The following is a 14,939-nucleotide window of genomic DNA, read 5'->3' as shown; positions in this document are numbered from 1 at the left end:
TACCGTTGTACATAAAAATTGACATAGGGCTTTAGTACCCAATTAAAAAAAAAAAAGTGAATTTCAACGAGCGTGTACAATCATCACCATCATCATCATGTCAAAAGAAACAAAAATATTTTGACGTTTCGCTCTGTGCACCGTGTCCCATCATCACACATCAGAATCACGGAATTTTGCTTATTCCGTCTTCTGTTGGCTGGCAAGAACCGTGCAAGAGCTGAGTTGGAAATATTTTGCACTAACGTGGAAGAGCAATTACTCACCCCTGTAAGTGTACCACCTTCGATGGTCTATTTTTAAATCCTTTTACGGTGCTAATGTTTGTTTTCCCCCGAACATTCCGGATAGCTTCGAGATGACGACCCCAACAACCGGAAGCACCCTGCAGTTGGCCCCGCTGCGCACGGTCAACGATTTCCTGCTCGAGTCGGCCCGGTTCCAACTGCCCAACTTTCAGGACTTTGAGAAGTGGGGCAATCGGGTCGTGAAGAATCTGCTCTACTACCAGACCAACTACTTCCTGATGGGCGCGGCCGTGTTTGGACTGATTGGGCTTATCCACCCGTACAAGGTTGTCCTCGGAGTGGCACTCCTGCTGGCCTTGGCGTACGTTTTTATCAAGTTCTTTGCCGCGGAGGCTCGTCGTTCGATTTCGGTCACGAGTGGCCACCAGCAGCCAAACAAGTGGGCCGTCCTCGGAGGCGTCGTCGGTTGCAGCTATCTGGTCCTGTTCCTGTTTGATGCCGTGCTGATTGTGATGTTTGCCATGCTGCTACCGTTTTGTCGTAAGTGTCCCGTCTCTCTAATCTGACCCGTTTTAATCGCGGATGACATCATCGATCGTTTTTAATTTCAGTGGCTTTTGTGCATGCTTCTCTGCGGCTGCGAAACATGAAGAATAAGATTACCAACGCCATTGAGGTCGTCGGCGTCAAACAGAGTCCGATGGGACAGTTTTTGGAAGCGATGGGCCTCATGCCGGACGCGTTTTAACTCATTCAGCACCAAAAGCAACTTCTTGCTGGCAGCTTGTGTTGCTGCTCCAAACCATCCAAGAAATAACGTGTTTTATGCTCTAGTTACAGTTTTTGCCAGAATTCTACCAAAAAATACCAGTTTTACCCTCCCGCGTGTTGTTGCAACGGCTTTGTAGTGAGATCTGATTTATCTTCTCTAGAACAACTTTTATTGAAATATGACGCAATTACAATTAATAATCGCTCCTTAAGAATGCACTAGTCATCGCGCGTCGTAGAGGAAGGCATGTGTAAAAACAGAATATTTTGAACAATCGTGCACCTATTAAAAAAGCCATATGTTCGAGTGCCGATTGTTGGGAACAAAAACCCCAGAAGACAGATATAGTTGAAGGCGAGTGTAAATTATTTTGATCACAATCATATGTAAATTATTTTGAATAAAATCATGAAGAACAATAACAGATCGTTTGCGTTTGTGGAAATAGACATTGGATTTTCGATGCGTTCCCAGCTGCGATGCTCTGGGAAGGACAAAAATAATATCGCTGAGATCTCCGAGCTACGAGGCTATGGGAAAGTCTTTCGGGTCGACATCAAATCACTCGCACATGCATGAGTAGTTTCAGGATCTAATTGTGCACCACGCTAAACTTGACGAAATAAAATGACGGCGTGCCTTTCGATTGACGATGATGTGGATAGGACTTCCGTTATCACAGAGCATACCACCTTCACCACTTTACGCACTGTGTGCATTAGGTGAGTAATTATAAACAGGTGGAGGAATTAGCTTAAATCTAGATTACTTTTTTTAAACAATCAATGCCCCCCATTATGCGCATTATTATATTAAATTTTAAACAAGCTAAACCCGACAAACTTTGTCTTGTGTTTTTTTGTTTGTTTGTTGACGTATACTGCCGTTCTACGCATAATTGTCCCATGTTCAAAAAAGGGCAACTGAGAAAAACGCGATTGAAATTTTTCGATCGATTTCTGTGTTTCTACGCATAATTGTCCCGTGGGTCCCTATTCGCCCTATATGTCCCTAATCACCCCGGTTAACATTTTATCACCCTTATTTGTAATCCTCTTGCAGGTAAACATGCAAAAAAGGTAAGATGCTTCGTAAAACTCATGATTTCGTGATAGAAAATACTTGGTGGGACAATTATGCGTAGAAGTTCAACGATGGGACAAACAGACTTGGTGTTGTTTTTAATGATTTTCTGAACAAAGTACTAGATTTTATGTGTTTTTCTGAAAGTATACGTAAAACTAAACTTAAAAATGATAAAAAGTCAGAATCGTCAAAAAATGACATGGGACAATTATGCGTAGAACGGCAGTATAGCTTGTTTGCTTATTCAGCCTCCTGTGATCAAAATTTGATTTTACGCAACTTTTCCCATACAATCTGCAGATGCTCCGGAATCGGTCCCAGAGTGGCCAAAGTGGCAATTTTTCAGCATATAAACCTTCCTTGGACTTATACGAACCCAACGCAACAAAGATCACCTCGATCCGACGCTCCGTATTGAACTGATTCGCGTTCGAATAAAACCGTCGAAATTTTTTGTATATATAGAAGATATAAAAGAATAGAAGAATAGACCTCGAGTTTTTTTTTTTTTTAAAGGTCCAATAAACCAAATTTCCAGTTTTTGCTTTTTGGGTGTTTTTGAAACCGCCTTGAGTCAGGGGTATTAAAAAACACCCAAAAAGCTCAAATTAAAAATTTGGTTTATTGGACCTTTAAAAAAAAACTCCAGAGATGATTAATAACAACACTATTTTTTACACCAAACATAACCTATGTAGCACATATAAAACTGTTTGGTATGGCATGTCTACGCATCCTCCCTCCCCTATAGATTCTGTGAAATACGATCCGCTCTCAGAGTCTTCTTTGTGTTAGATTTAGTTATTAGTTTCAAGTTTTTAGTTTCTTGGCAATGGTTGTTTGCATATTCATTACAATCCTGACTCGATTATCCGAAGTTTCGATTATCCGAAGTTCGATTGTCCGAAGGTTTGTATGGGACTTCGGATTATCGAATCATGACCAAAAAAATATTTTTTTTGTGTTTTTGCCTTCCTCACCTTACTGAGGAAAGGCTATAAAATCACTCGAAAAATGAACTTCTCAATTAGACCCACTCCTAGACCCACCTGCATGTATACCTATCGACTCAGAATCAAATTCTGAGCAAATGTCTACGTGTGTGGTGGGATGTTGATCAAAAAATTGTCACTCGATTATCTCGACATTGGCTGAACCGATTTTGTCAGTTTTGGCCTCATTTGATCCGTCTTGGGGTCCCCGCTATTAAAAATTAAGCAGTTTAGTTAAGTACTTCAAAAGTTCTGCTAAAACACGATTATGACTAAAGTTCGGAAGATTGTAAAAAGGGTGGTTTTTGTTTTGAAAATCTGAGAACCCTATCAAAAGTTTTAAGCACTTAAGTGTTAATTAAGCACTTTTTGGAAGCCGGATCTCAGATATCATGATGGAAACGTTGTCCGGATCTATGATGCGATCTATCGTTGGATACCTTATCAAAAGACCTTTCCAACGCGTCCAAAACATTGAAAATCTGACAACCCTAACAAAAGTTATAAGCAGTGTTGTTTATGCACTTTTTGGAAGCCAGATCTCTGATATTTTGATGAAAACATTGTCCAAATATATCATGTGACCTATTTTTGGATAGGTAATTAAAAGACCTTTCCAACAAGCACTACTACTACTACGTGGGCTCTGTGAGTGTAGCAGTTTTGGTGTTGTCTGTTTGTTTACACCAAATCTTCTAATGCACTAATTTAAAAAAATGAAAAACTGCGACTATTTTCAAAAAAGTCCCCTAAATATGGATTTAACTTGAAAACGGTGCACATTATCAAAATTTCACTAAAGTACTTTTTGATTGCAAATTTGATTTTACATCGAAAAATGAAGTTGAACAATTTTTGCGACCAAAATTTCGATTTTTTGAAAAAATCAGTATTGATTAAAAAATTCATAACTCGGTCAACGATTTTTTGCACAACCTGGAAATTTCTGAAAAGTTGGCATTTTATGACCTCTAAAACATATCAAAAAATAAAAAAAATTAAAAATAGTGTTTTTTTGCAAATCAAATTTTAGTGATAAAAAGTTAAATAAAAAAATCACCAAATTTTTTTTTACCGTGTATTATTTTTTTCCAGTGTAGTCCATATCCATACCTACAACTTTGCCGAAGACACCAAATCGATCAAAAAATTCCTTCAAAAGATACAGATTTTTAAATTTTCATACATCATTTTTGTATGGACAGCTGCCAAATTTGTATGGAAAATTATATGGACAAACTAATGATGCAAAATGGCTTTTTTGGGCATACCGAAGGCACCAAAAAGTTTCAGTCGGATTAAAAAATACAAAAAAAATCGAATGACCGAATTCCTAGAGAACTGCTCATTTACGAAAATCATACAGCCCTTTCGTCCCCGTTGTGCATCCGGCCGATATGATCCTTCAGGGCATAAGAATGCTTCGCCCGGTAGTCACAGTGCGGACAGCGGTGCTTCTTCTCGGCGTCGTGCGATTTGACGTGTTCCTTGAGCAGGTAGTTCTGCGGGTACGCCCGTGGACAGAGTTTGCACTGGAACGGAAGTTCCGTGGCGTGCTTGTTTGCGATGTGGGCCATCAGATAGGACCGATGCTTGAAGTGCTGTCCACAGATCTCACAAACGGCCGTCTGACTGCCGGCCGAGTTGTGTTCCTTGTGCTTGTGGGACCAGAGCGAGTTTTTGAAGCGGTACTTCTTACCGCACACGTCGCAGCTGTAGCGTAAGGAGAACTGTTCCCGTTCTTCCTTGGTGCGACGTCGGATCGAAGGTCGTTCCGACGGTTCTTCTTGGGGACGATTGTGGGCTTGCTCGTTGTGGTTGATCAGCTGTTGCTCCGTGACGAATTGGAAGCTGCACTGTGGACATTGATGGAAAGTGGAGTCGTTGACGGCGTAGATCGTGAACTGTTCAACCTTGGAGTCTACTGCGCTTTCGGAGTGTCGCATGCGCATGTGACGATCCAGCAGGGCACGACTGAGTGAAGTGTGATCGCACTTGGTGCAACTTTGCAGGCTGTCCGTATGCTGTCGTTTGTTGTGGTTGACCCAGCTAGTAAGATCTGGAAAGGTTTCTTTGCACGGCTTACACTCTCGATGTTCTTGCAGGTGAGTGAACAGATCCTTTTGTCTGCAATAGAGAAGAAAAGCAACTCGCGACAAAATTTTGAGGCTAGGAATTTTGACAGGTATGATTTTCATAAAGTATTCGCCTCCTTTTCTCTCCCACAGAAAACCTGGGAACGAGGTAGCTGTCAAACTAGGCCAAAATGTTAAAGTCACTCACAAAATGAACTTTGAGTGATTTGAGTTCATTTCTGACGTCACGATTTTCTCCTCTATTAAACTTCTTCTGAGCAAGGTACTTAAAATGTGTAGATTGGCAACACTTACTCGATGAATCCCTCGTCGCAATACTGGCAGTTAAAGTGAGCCCCACTGGTAATGTGGACCTCCCGTACGTGCACCCGCATACCTCCTCTAGTTGTGAACCTGCGATCGCAAAAGTCACACTCGACTTTAGCCCCATCATGCAGGAGCACGTGGTTCCGGAACGACGTCCGCGATGCCAGAACTCGACCGCACAGATTGCACCCGTACCGGTGGAAGATCTTCTCGTGGCGCAGATAGGCCGTCCGATTGCCCATCTCGTACTCCTCGTTGCAACCGGCCAGTATGCACACCTTGTACCGGGCGCCATTCCTTCGGATGATCTTGCTTGGTTTAGATGGCTTCAACGAAGCTTCCTCGACTGAAGAGTCCAGCTCGCGATCATCTGCGTCTTCGAGTTCTACCAGTTCAACTTCTTCAATTGGCATCTCGATTTCTTCAGTCGTTGTTCCACGAATCTGTGCTAGCAACTCTTCCATCGAAAAGTCTTGTCGATCTACGACCTGTAACCGGTACAGGCACTGTCTTAGACGATCTCCTTCGGTGTCGAGCAATTCTTTGATGGGCTGCAGATCTCTGGAGCGTTTGAAACTTGCCAGTGCTCTGGAGAACTTTAGAACAACTATCGTTTGGTGCTTCCAGTGGAACCATTCAACAAGTTTGTTGGCACAATCGGTACAGAGATGTGACGGTAGCTCGTCGGATATCTGATCAAGTTCAGGTGAAACTTGCGTCAACTGGTTTATCAGCTCATGGTACTTTACGGTGCATGATACCGGTAGCTTTCGCTCGATCTGAGCCTCCTGGCTTATGTGAATATCTATGGCTGGTTTTAAACAGGTTCGGCAGACGGCGGGAAAATGAGCAAAGTCGAACATTTTTAACGATTTGTTTTGGTAAGGTCCGTGGAAGTTGGAGAAATTACTATGCAAACCCTTGGCAAGAGATCACTCGGCTCGTGGATCGTTGAAGATCGCAGCTAACACATTAACGAAATGTTTTCAAACAAAACTGAAACTGTTACTGTTTACTTTCTGTACGAAGAGAACTGTCAAAACATAACAAGTAACGCATGTAACGCCTGCCCCTTCAAAACACTGATTTGAAGACAAAACAAAACTTTGCCGGAATTTCTGTGTCGAGAGTGCAAAAATGTTTGAAATTCCGGGCTATCCGACAATTTGCCGCGTCTGTCTGGCCAAAACCGGCGCAGCCGATTCGGTTCCGCTGGAGATGACCGTGCGAGACGGTGCGGATAGCTATGGAACCATTTTGGACCGGGTTTTGTCGCAACAACGAACCGATCAGGTCGAGGCACTATTCTGAGAGTCGCGTGAAGTTTTGGGAATTATGTTGAATTTTTATTTAATTTTAGAACATTGATCACAGTCAACTTCCGACTCACATTTGCAGTACATGCCGGCATCGGCTAGACGAGTTCAATGCATTTCTTTTGGAAACTGTTGCGAATGAACTATTGATGAACGCGTGGATACAGTTCGATCGCAGCGCGGACATCAACCCGTTGAGCGAGCTGTGCCACCCCCAGGGCGTTCACCAAGTGGCTGTGAAGAACACACTGAATCGGCTTGGAGTGCTGGAAGGTCGATCGCTGGATGACCTGCTGAAAGATCTTGCGCATTCGGAAATGGAACAAATCAAGGAGGAGATTGATATCCATGAAAGCGTTATAGAACCGGCGCAAGACGATGAGATGCCTGAAGAACCATCGCAGGACGATGTTTCCACGAACGGATCTGACTCGGAGGACGATCAAGCGCTGGATAGTGTCAGCAACGATGAGGAATACATTCCTCAATATAAATTGCAACGGCGGTCGGAATGTTCTTTCGAGACCTGTTCCCCTTTGGTGCCAGGCCAGAAGATGGGCCAACACGTCCGGGAGTTTCATCGCGCGTATTGCAAACGTTGTGGGTTGGTTTTTCAGAAAACAGCTCACGTGATGAACCACATGGCGATTCACAAGTCGGACGAGCTTCGGCATCGCTGTGAGCTGTGCGATAGACCGTTCTGGCGAGAAATTGATTTGAACCTGCACCTCAAAGAGTTTCACGGGATGGCAGTGGATGCGCGCGAGTGTCCGTACTGTGAGGAACGGTTCCAGACCGTCGCCCAGATGATTGACCATCGAGAGGTGCACAAAAGCTGTAAATTCTGCGAGAAAGAGTTTGTTTCGTACAAAACCGCCCTAAAACACATGCGAGCTGCCCACGTGGATCGGTTGCACTCGTGCAAGCTGTGTTCGGTGAACTTTCTCGGGAAGCAAGAGTACGAAACACATCTGCGAAAGCATCGTGAAGGTGCCAGAGAGAACAGCGTCCCATTCACGATGCACGGTTGGACCGGAGCCGAGTGTATGACCTGTGAAAGAACTTACTTCAGCGAGCAATATCTGTCCGATCACTTCCAGAACGATCACACCAACGGGATCGAGCAGAAACCGAAACGAACCATCTTTTACAACAAGCGACCACAGGAGGAACTCGACCAGCTAGAGTACAAGTTCAAATGCACCGACTGTCCGGCGACGTTCCGGTTCAAAGCATCGCTCAAATGTCATGTACAAAAATGTCACAATGGAGTCAAATTCATTTGCGAGCACTGCGGTGCCAGCTTCAACACCAAACCCGCGCTCAAATCCCACGAAATGTATCGTCACACGAACGAAACTGCCTTCCAGTGTGAATTCTGCGTCAAACGCTGTCACACCAAGTTCGATCTGGCCGTCCACCGGCGAACTCACACCAACGAAAAGCCCTTCAGCTGTTCGTACGGAAGTTGCGACAAGTCGTACAAAACCCAGTCGGCACTGGCCAAGCACATCCGCTATCATACCGGCGAACGACCGTACCGCTGTACGTACGAGGGTTGCGAAAAAGCGTACGCCTGTAGTCAGCTGTTGAAGGCTCACGTGCGATCGCACACGCTGGAAACCCCGTACAAGTGCTGGTACTGCGAGCAACACTTTAACACGAACAACAACCGGGTCAAGCACTGCAAGCGGCACCACGTGGGTCGGCCGTTTGGGAGGGAGTTTGAGCGGATTGCCCGGGAGCAGCAGCGGCAGGAACAGATTCAAAAGTTGGAAAATTAGATAGGTAACGATAAAAATATATTGTGAGAAAATATATTAAATATTTGAAATAACAGAAATCACAACGAACAAACCATTTTATTAATTTCGAAATTCCTAGCAATAATAGGGTCCTAAAGCCCTATGTAAATTTTATGTACAACGGTAAATAACACGATTAAAAACCATTTCTGATCACTTTTTTCATTTTAATGCAAAAAATTAAATTGACAAGACTACATATTTTCGATGGTTTAACTGTGGTCCCTTTGGAAAGAGCTGTCAAATAGGACCTTTACTGTTAAAAAGAACCGCGAAGTTATTTTTTTCGGTTAGGCTCTTTTTTTTTGCTGTATTTATATGGAAAAAATAAATTATTTTTATTTTTGATTTGCAGGGACAGTGAATGCTCGATATTTGTTTGCAACAGGACACTGTTACGAGGATTTCATAATTTTTCAGATAATTTTTTTTTACTGGGCCTAGACAGCCTTATAGAAATGCCCAAAAATCACAAAAATGGCCAAAAACCCCTGTTTTTCAACATTTATAAATCTTAACAAGGATTGGACTTATGACAATGGTTAACCCTCTACAACCCAACCCCGCCTCTAGACGGGCTTCGATCTAAAAATTCGCCAAAAATCAAATTTTCAACAAATTTTTGATCTTTAAAAAGCATTGGAAAGAAGAAATCTAAAAATTAAAGAAAGTTCTATGGTTGGAAGAGTTTGCTTGTTGAAGCCATGTTTTTTTAAAAGTATTTTGTTTTTATTAAATGGTTAGTTTCAGTTAGAACAGGATCAGAACAACAGAATTAGTACAGTCCAGACTCGATTATCCGCAGCCTCGAATATCCGAAGTTTCGATTATCTGAAGGTTTGTATGAGTCTTCGGACAATCGAATCACGATCAAATTTTTTTCTTCGTATTTTTGATGTCTTACTTTTAACATCAAATGGAGTTCTGCGATCTCAATTTAGTCAAATTTGAATGGCTATAACATTAAAAATGCATTTTTTCAATATTCATCACCACCATTTTGGACGCCATCTTGGATTGAAAAATTCTAAATTACTTTAGAGTAGTTTTAAGCTTAGAAGTGCTCTTAAAACAACCCTTCCCTATTCAATCTGTAGTCCCGATTTGCCCCAGCTGACGGTACATTTTTTTGTTCTGTGTCTGGTATAATCAAACATTGAATTAAACAATTAAAAAAAGGTTTAAATAGCTGTTACATTTTTAAATCTTATTTTACCTGACTGGAACGATATGAAACTATGATTTCTTGAACTGATTTGTTCAATATTTACATTTGAAATTGTCTTAAAGCGTACTGATTGCAATCTTATATAAATGCACTTCCGTGAGCTTCAAGTAGGGTAGGGTAGTCATCAATGAGACACTTTTGGTTTTTAAACTTCAACGATTTTTGTATTTTTTTCTTTAGTATATTTTAAAGAACTTTTTGTTGCATTTTCTTTCTTTTAGTTTGTTCTAACATTGACCAAAATATGAGATCGATCTGACGTCTACAGTCAGAGTTATTCAACTGTCTCATTGTAGACGCACTTGGCAGGAACATTGAGACAGCTGGGGAACAATGAGACACTCTACAAAAATCAATACTTTTCTAGTAAAACATCATGCTTTAATATTGTTCCATTGCAGGTGACTTGCTTTGAATATATTCAAGCAATTTTGTCAACATGAAACTTCAATTTACAAAAGTTATACTAAAAAGTATTTAAATTTTGTAAAATCCATATATTTTATCAAATAACTTTATATTTTTGGTTAAATGAAGTTCAAACTCAATAAATATGCCAAAAATCACTTCTAATTCATGTTTTGAAAGATTTCCACAGATTTTGAAAAGTTTAATGAAGAAAAATCAAAGTGTCTCATTGTTACCCATGGGTAGAAAAGAGTGGGGAACAATGAGACAGCCCTGGATTCTGGGTATATTCTAAATTTTGGTCAAACCCAATAAAAGGACATTGTAGCCCAACTTATGCCCTGTAAAATGACGAAAGAAATTTGGAGAAATATTAGTTTTTGTGTTAATGGCAGCCTATGAGCGAAAATGTAATTTTTAGTCATAATTTACTATTACACCCCAGAATCAAACATGTATGAATAACTTTACAAGGGAGCATCCATAACCAAAGCCACAATTATAGCAGACGTGTATCTAGTAGACACACCTTTCCCCCAAATATGAGCCTGATTGATTGAAACTACGTCTTGTGAGAGCCATTTTATCATTGTTCCCCGTGTCTCATTGATGACTACTCTACCCTAACTTGCATTCTGAAGTGACATTTCCGTTCTTTTGCCTTCCACGCTACCCAAATGATGGGAAAAGATACATCTCATAGCCGTCACCCACCCACAGCTTCCGCTCCACTCGCTCTGTTTCATTTCATGTGATATTAATACTTTGTTTTGATTTCGTTTGTCGTATGAGCTATTTTCTTACTGAAATATTGCCGCCAAATTAAGCACGCGCCACGTTTCATTCATGCTTTTGTATATGGACTGTTTTTTTTATGTTTAACGAAAACTCAATTGAAACAAATTGTTACTCCAAAAATTGTTCAGGATAAATAAGAATTTAATAGTAAAACGCAATAACTTGTAATAAAATAATTATGAATACGAAAAAAACGCTTTAGATAACAATTCACTCTCAGAAAAAAACAATCACCTAAAAATAACGCATTTTTTATCGGTCTAGCCACCGCCAAGATACCATCCATCCGACCGACCGAGTCACCCCAAACTCGTTAGAATCAGCTAATTAAAATCCAAAGCGCGCCGCGTCGTTCCGTTGCGGCCAACTCTTAAACACCACATTAAGCATCGTGTCATATGGTTGGCACGCGACAAAAATCCTACTCTTGAGCGTTTCGGGTTTGCCAAAAAAAAAAGTGGCTTAACCATCCTTTGCAACAGAGTTGGAGAAAAAATGTTGAGCTGCTGGTTCGCATTTCTTAGAATTTAACAAAAAGATTGGCTGAAAAACATCTCTTAACTGGCAATTAATGGTTGAAAAATACAAAAATACAAAAATACAAAAATACAAAAATACAAAAATACAAAAATACAAAAATACAAAAATACAAAAATACAAAAATACAAAAATACAAAAATACAAAAATACAAAAATACAAAAATACAAAAATACAAAAATACAAAAATACAAAAATACAAAAATACAAAAATACAAAAATACAAAAATACAAAAATACAAAAATACAAAAATACAAAAATACAAAAATACAAAAATACAAAAATACAAAAATACAAAAATACAAAAATACAAAAATACAAAAATACAAAAATACAAAAATACAAAAATACAAAAATACAAAAATACAAAAATACAAAAATACAAAAATACAAAAATACAAAAATACAAAAATACAAAAATACAAAAATACAAAAATACAAAAATACAAAAATACAAAAATACAAAAATACTAAAATACAAAAATACAAAAATACAAAAATACAAAAATACAAAAATACAAAAATACAAAAATACAAAAATACAAAAATACAAAATACAAAAATACAAAAATACAAAAATACAAAAATACAAAAATACAAAAATACAAAAATACAAAAATACAAAAATACAAAAATACAAAAATACAAAAATACAAAAATACAAAATACAAAAATACAAAAATACAAAAATACAAAAATACAAAAATACAAAAATACAAAAATACAAAAATACAAAAATACAAAAATACAAAAATACAAAAATACAAAAATACAAAAATACAAAAATACAAAAATACAAAAATACAAAAATACAAAAATACAAAAATACAAAATACAAAAATACAAAAATACAAAATACAAAAATACAAAAATACAAAATACAAAATACAAAAATACAAAAATACAAAAATACAAACATACAAAAATACAAAAATACAAAAATACAAAAATACAAAAATACAAAAATACAAAAATACAAAAATACAAAAATACAAAAATACAAAAATACAAAAATACAAAAATACAAAAATACAAAAATACAAAAATACAAAAATACAAAAATACAAAAATACAAAAATACAAAAATACAAAAATACAAAAATACAAAAATACAAAAATACAAAAATACAAAAATACAAAAATACAAAAATACAAAAATACAAAAATACAAAAATACAAAAATACAAAAATACAAAAATACAAAAATACAAAAATACAAAAATACAAAAATACAAAAATACAAAAATACAAAATACAAAAATACAAAAATACAAAAATACAAAAATACAAAAATACAAAAATACAAAAATACAAAAATACAAAAATACAAAAATACAAAAATACAAAAATACAAAATACAAAAATACAAAAATACAAAAATACAAAAATACAAAAATACAAAAATACAAAAATACAAAAATACAAAAATACAAAAATACAAAAATACAAAAATACAAAAAATACAAAAATACAAAAATACAAAAATACAAAATTACAAAAATACAAAAATACAAAAATACAAAAATACAAAAATACAAAAATACAAAAATACAAAAATACAAAAATACAAAAATACAAAAATACAAAAATACAAAAATACAAAAATACAAAAATACAAAAATACAAAAATACAAAAATACAAAAATACAAAAATACAAAAATACAAAAATACAAAAATACAAAATACAAAATACAAAAATACAAAATACAAAAATACAAAAATACAAAAATACAAAAATACAAAAATACAAAAATACAAAAATACAAAAATACAAAAATACAAAAATACAAAAATACAAAAATACAAAAATACAAAAATACAAAAATACAAAAATACAAAAATACAAAAATACAAAAATACAAAAATACAAAAATACAAAAATACAAAAATAAAAAAATACAAAAATACAAAAATACAAAAATACAAAAATACAAAAATACAAAATACAAAAATACAAAAATACAAAAATACAAAAATACAAAAATACAAAAATACAAAAATACAAAAATACAAAAATACAAAAATACAAAAATACAAAAATACAAAAATACAAAAATACAAAAATACAAAATACAAAAATACAAAAATACAAAAATACAAAAATACAAAAATACAAAAATACAAAAATACAAAAATACAAAAATACAAAAATACAAAAATACAAAAATACAAAAATACAAAAATACAAAAATACAAAAATACAAAATACAAAAATACAAAAATACAAAAATACAAAAATACAAAAATACAAAAATACAAAAATACAAAAATACAAAAATACAAAAATACAAAAATACAAAAATACAAAAATACAAAAATACAAAATACAAAAATACAAAAATACAAAAATACAAAAATACAAAATACAAAAATACAAAAATACAAAAATACAAAAATACAAAAATACAAAAATACAAAAATACAAAAATACAAAAATACAAAAATACAAAAATACAAAAATACAAAAATACAAAAATACAAAAATACAAAAATACAAAAATACAAAAATACAAAAATACAAAAATACAAAATACAAAAATACAAAAATACAAAAATACAAAATACAAAAATACAAAAATACAAAAATACAAAAATACAAAAATACAAAAATACAAAAATACAAAAATACAAAAATACAAAAATACAAAAATACAAAAATACAAAAATACAAAAATACAAAAATACAAAAATACAAAAATACAAAAATACAAAAATACAAAATACAAAAATACAAAAATACAAAAATACAAAATACAAAAATACAAAAATACAAAAATACAAAAATACAAAAATACAAAAATACAAAAATACAAAAATACAAAAATACATATATACAAAAATACAAAAATACAAAAATACAAAAATACAAAAATACAAAAATACAAAAATACAAAAATACAAAAATACAAAAATACAAAAATACAAAAATACAAAAATACAAAAATACAAAAATACAAAAATACAAAAATACAAAAATACAAAAATACAAAATACAAAAATACAAAAATACAAAAATACAAAAATACAAAAATACAAAAATACAAAAATACAAAAATACAAAAATACAAAAATACAAAAATACAAAAATACAAAAATACAAAAATACAAAAATACAAAAATACAAAAATACAAAAATACAAAAATACAAAAATACAAAAATACAAAAATACAAAAATACAAAAATACAAAAATACAAAAATACAAAAATACAAAAATACAAAATACAAAAATACAAAAATACAAAAATACAAAAATACAAAAATACAAAAATACAAAAATACAAAAATACAAAAATACAAAAATACAAAAATACAAAAATACAAAAATACAAAAATACAAAAATA

General features: G+C 35.0%; 4 protein-coding genes across 4 annotated transcripts in view; 3 read left to right on the top strand and 1 right to left on the bottom strand.

Annotated features, from left to right (window-relative positions):
• LOC120418995 (uncharacterized) overlaps positions 1 to 14,939 on the top strand; it is a 456,309-nt gene that overhangs the window by 104,875 nt on the left and 336,495 nt on the right. The gene's annotated exons all lie outside the window — the stretch shown is intronic.
• On the top strand, positions 114 to 1,469 carry LOC120419004 (PRA1 family protein 3). The gene is made up of 3 exons (XM_039581575.2): positions 114 to 270; positions 352 to 788; positions 860 to 1,469. Exons 2-3 carry the CDS (start codon positions 359 to 361, stop codon positions 994 to 996), a joined length of 567 nt encoding a protein of 188 aa, XP_039437509.1. The 5' UTR covers positions 114 to 270; positions 352 to 358; the 3' UTR covers positions 997 to 1,469.
• On the bottom strand, positions 4,206 to 6,400 carry LOC120419002 (zinc finger protein 658-like). Its single transcript, XM_039581574.2, has 2 exons — positions 5,489 to 6,400; positions 4,206 to 5,225 (listed from the first exon to the last, which is right to left on the bottom strand). Exons 1-2 carry the CDS (start codon positions 6,361 to 6,363, stop codon positions 4,457 to 4,459), a joined length of 1,644 nt encoding a protein of 547 aa, XP_039437508.1. The 5' UTR covers positions 6,364 to 6,400; the 3' UTR covers positions 4,206 to 4,456.
• Positions 6,587 to 8,624, top strand: LOC120418985 (zinc finger protein 808-like). The gene is made up of 2 exons (XM_039581531.2): positions 6,587 to 6,793; positions 6,861 to 8,624. Exons 1-2 carry the CDS (start codon positions 6,638 to 6,640, stop codon positions 8,598 to 8,600), a joined length of 1,896 nt encoding a protein of 631 aa, XP_039437465.2. The 5' UTR covers positions 6,587 to 6,637; the 3' UTR covers positions 8,601 to 8,624.

The sequence above is a fragment of the Culex pipiens genome, chromosome 3 (genome assembly GCF_016801865.2).
Source record: "Culex pipiens pallens isolate TS chromosome 3, TS_CPP_V2, whole genome shotgun sequence".
Lineage (NCBI taxonomy): Eukaryota > Metazoa > Arthropoda > Insecta > Diptera > Culicidae > Culex > Culex pipiens.
This window is presented reverse-complemented; position numbering and strand designations above follow the sequence as displayed.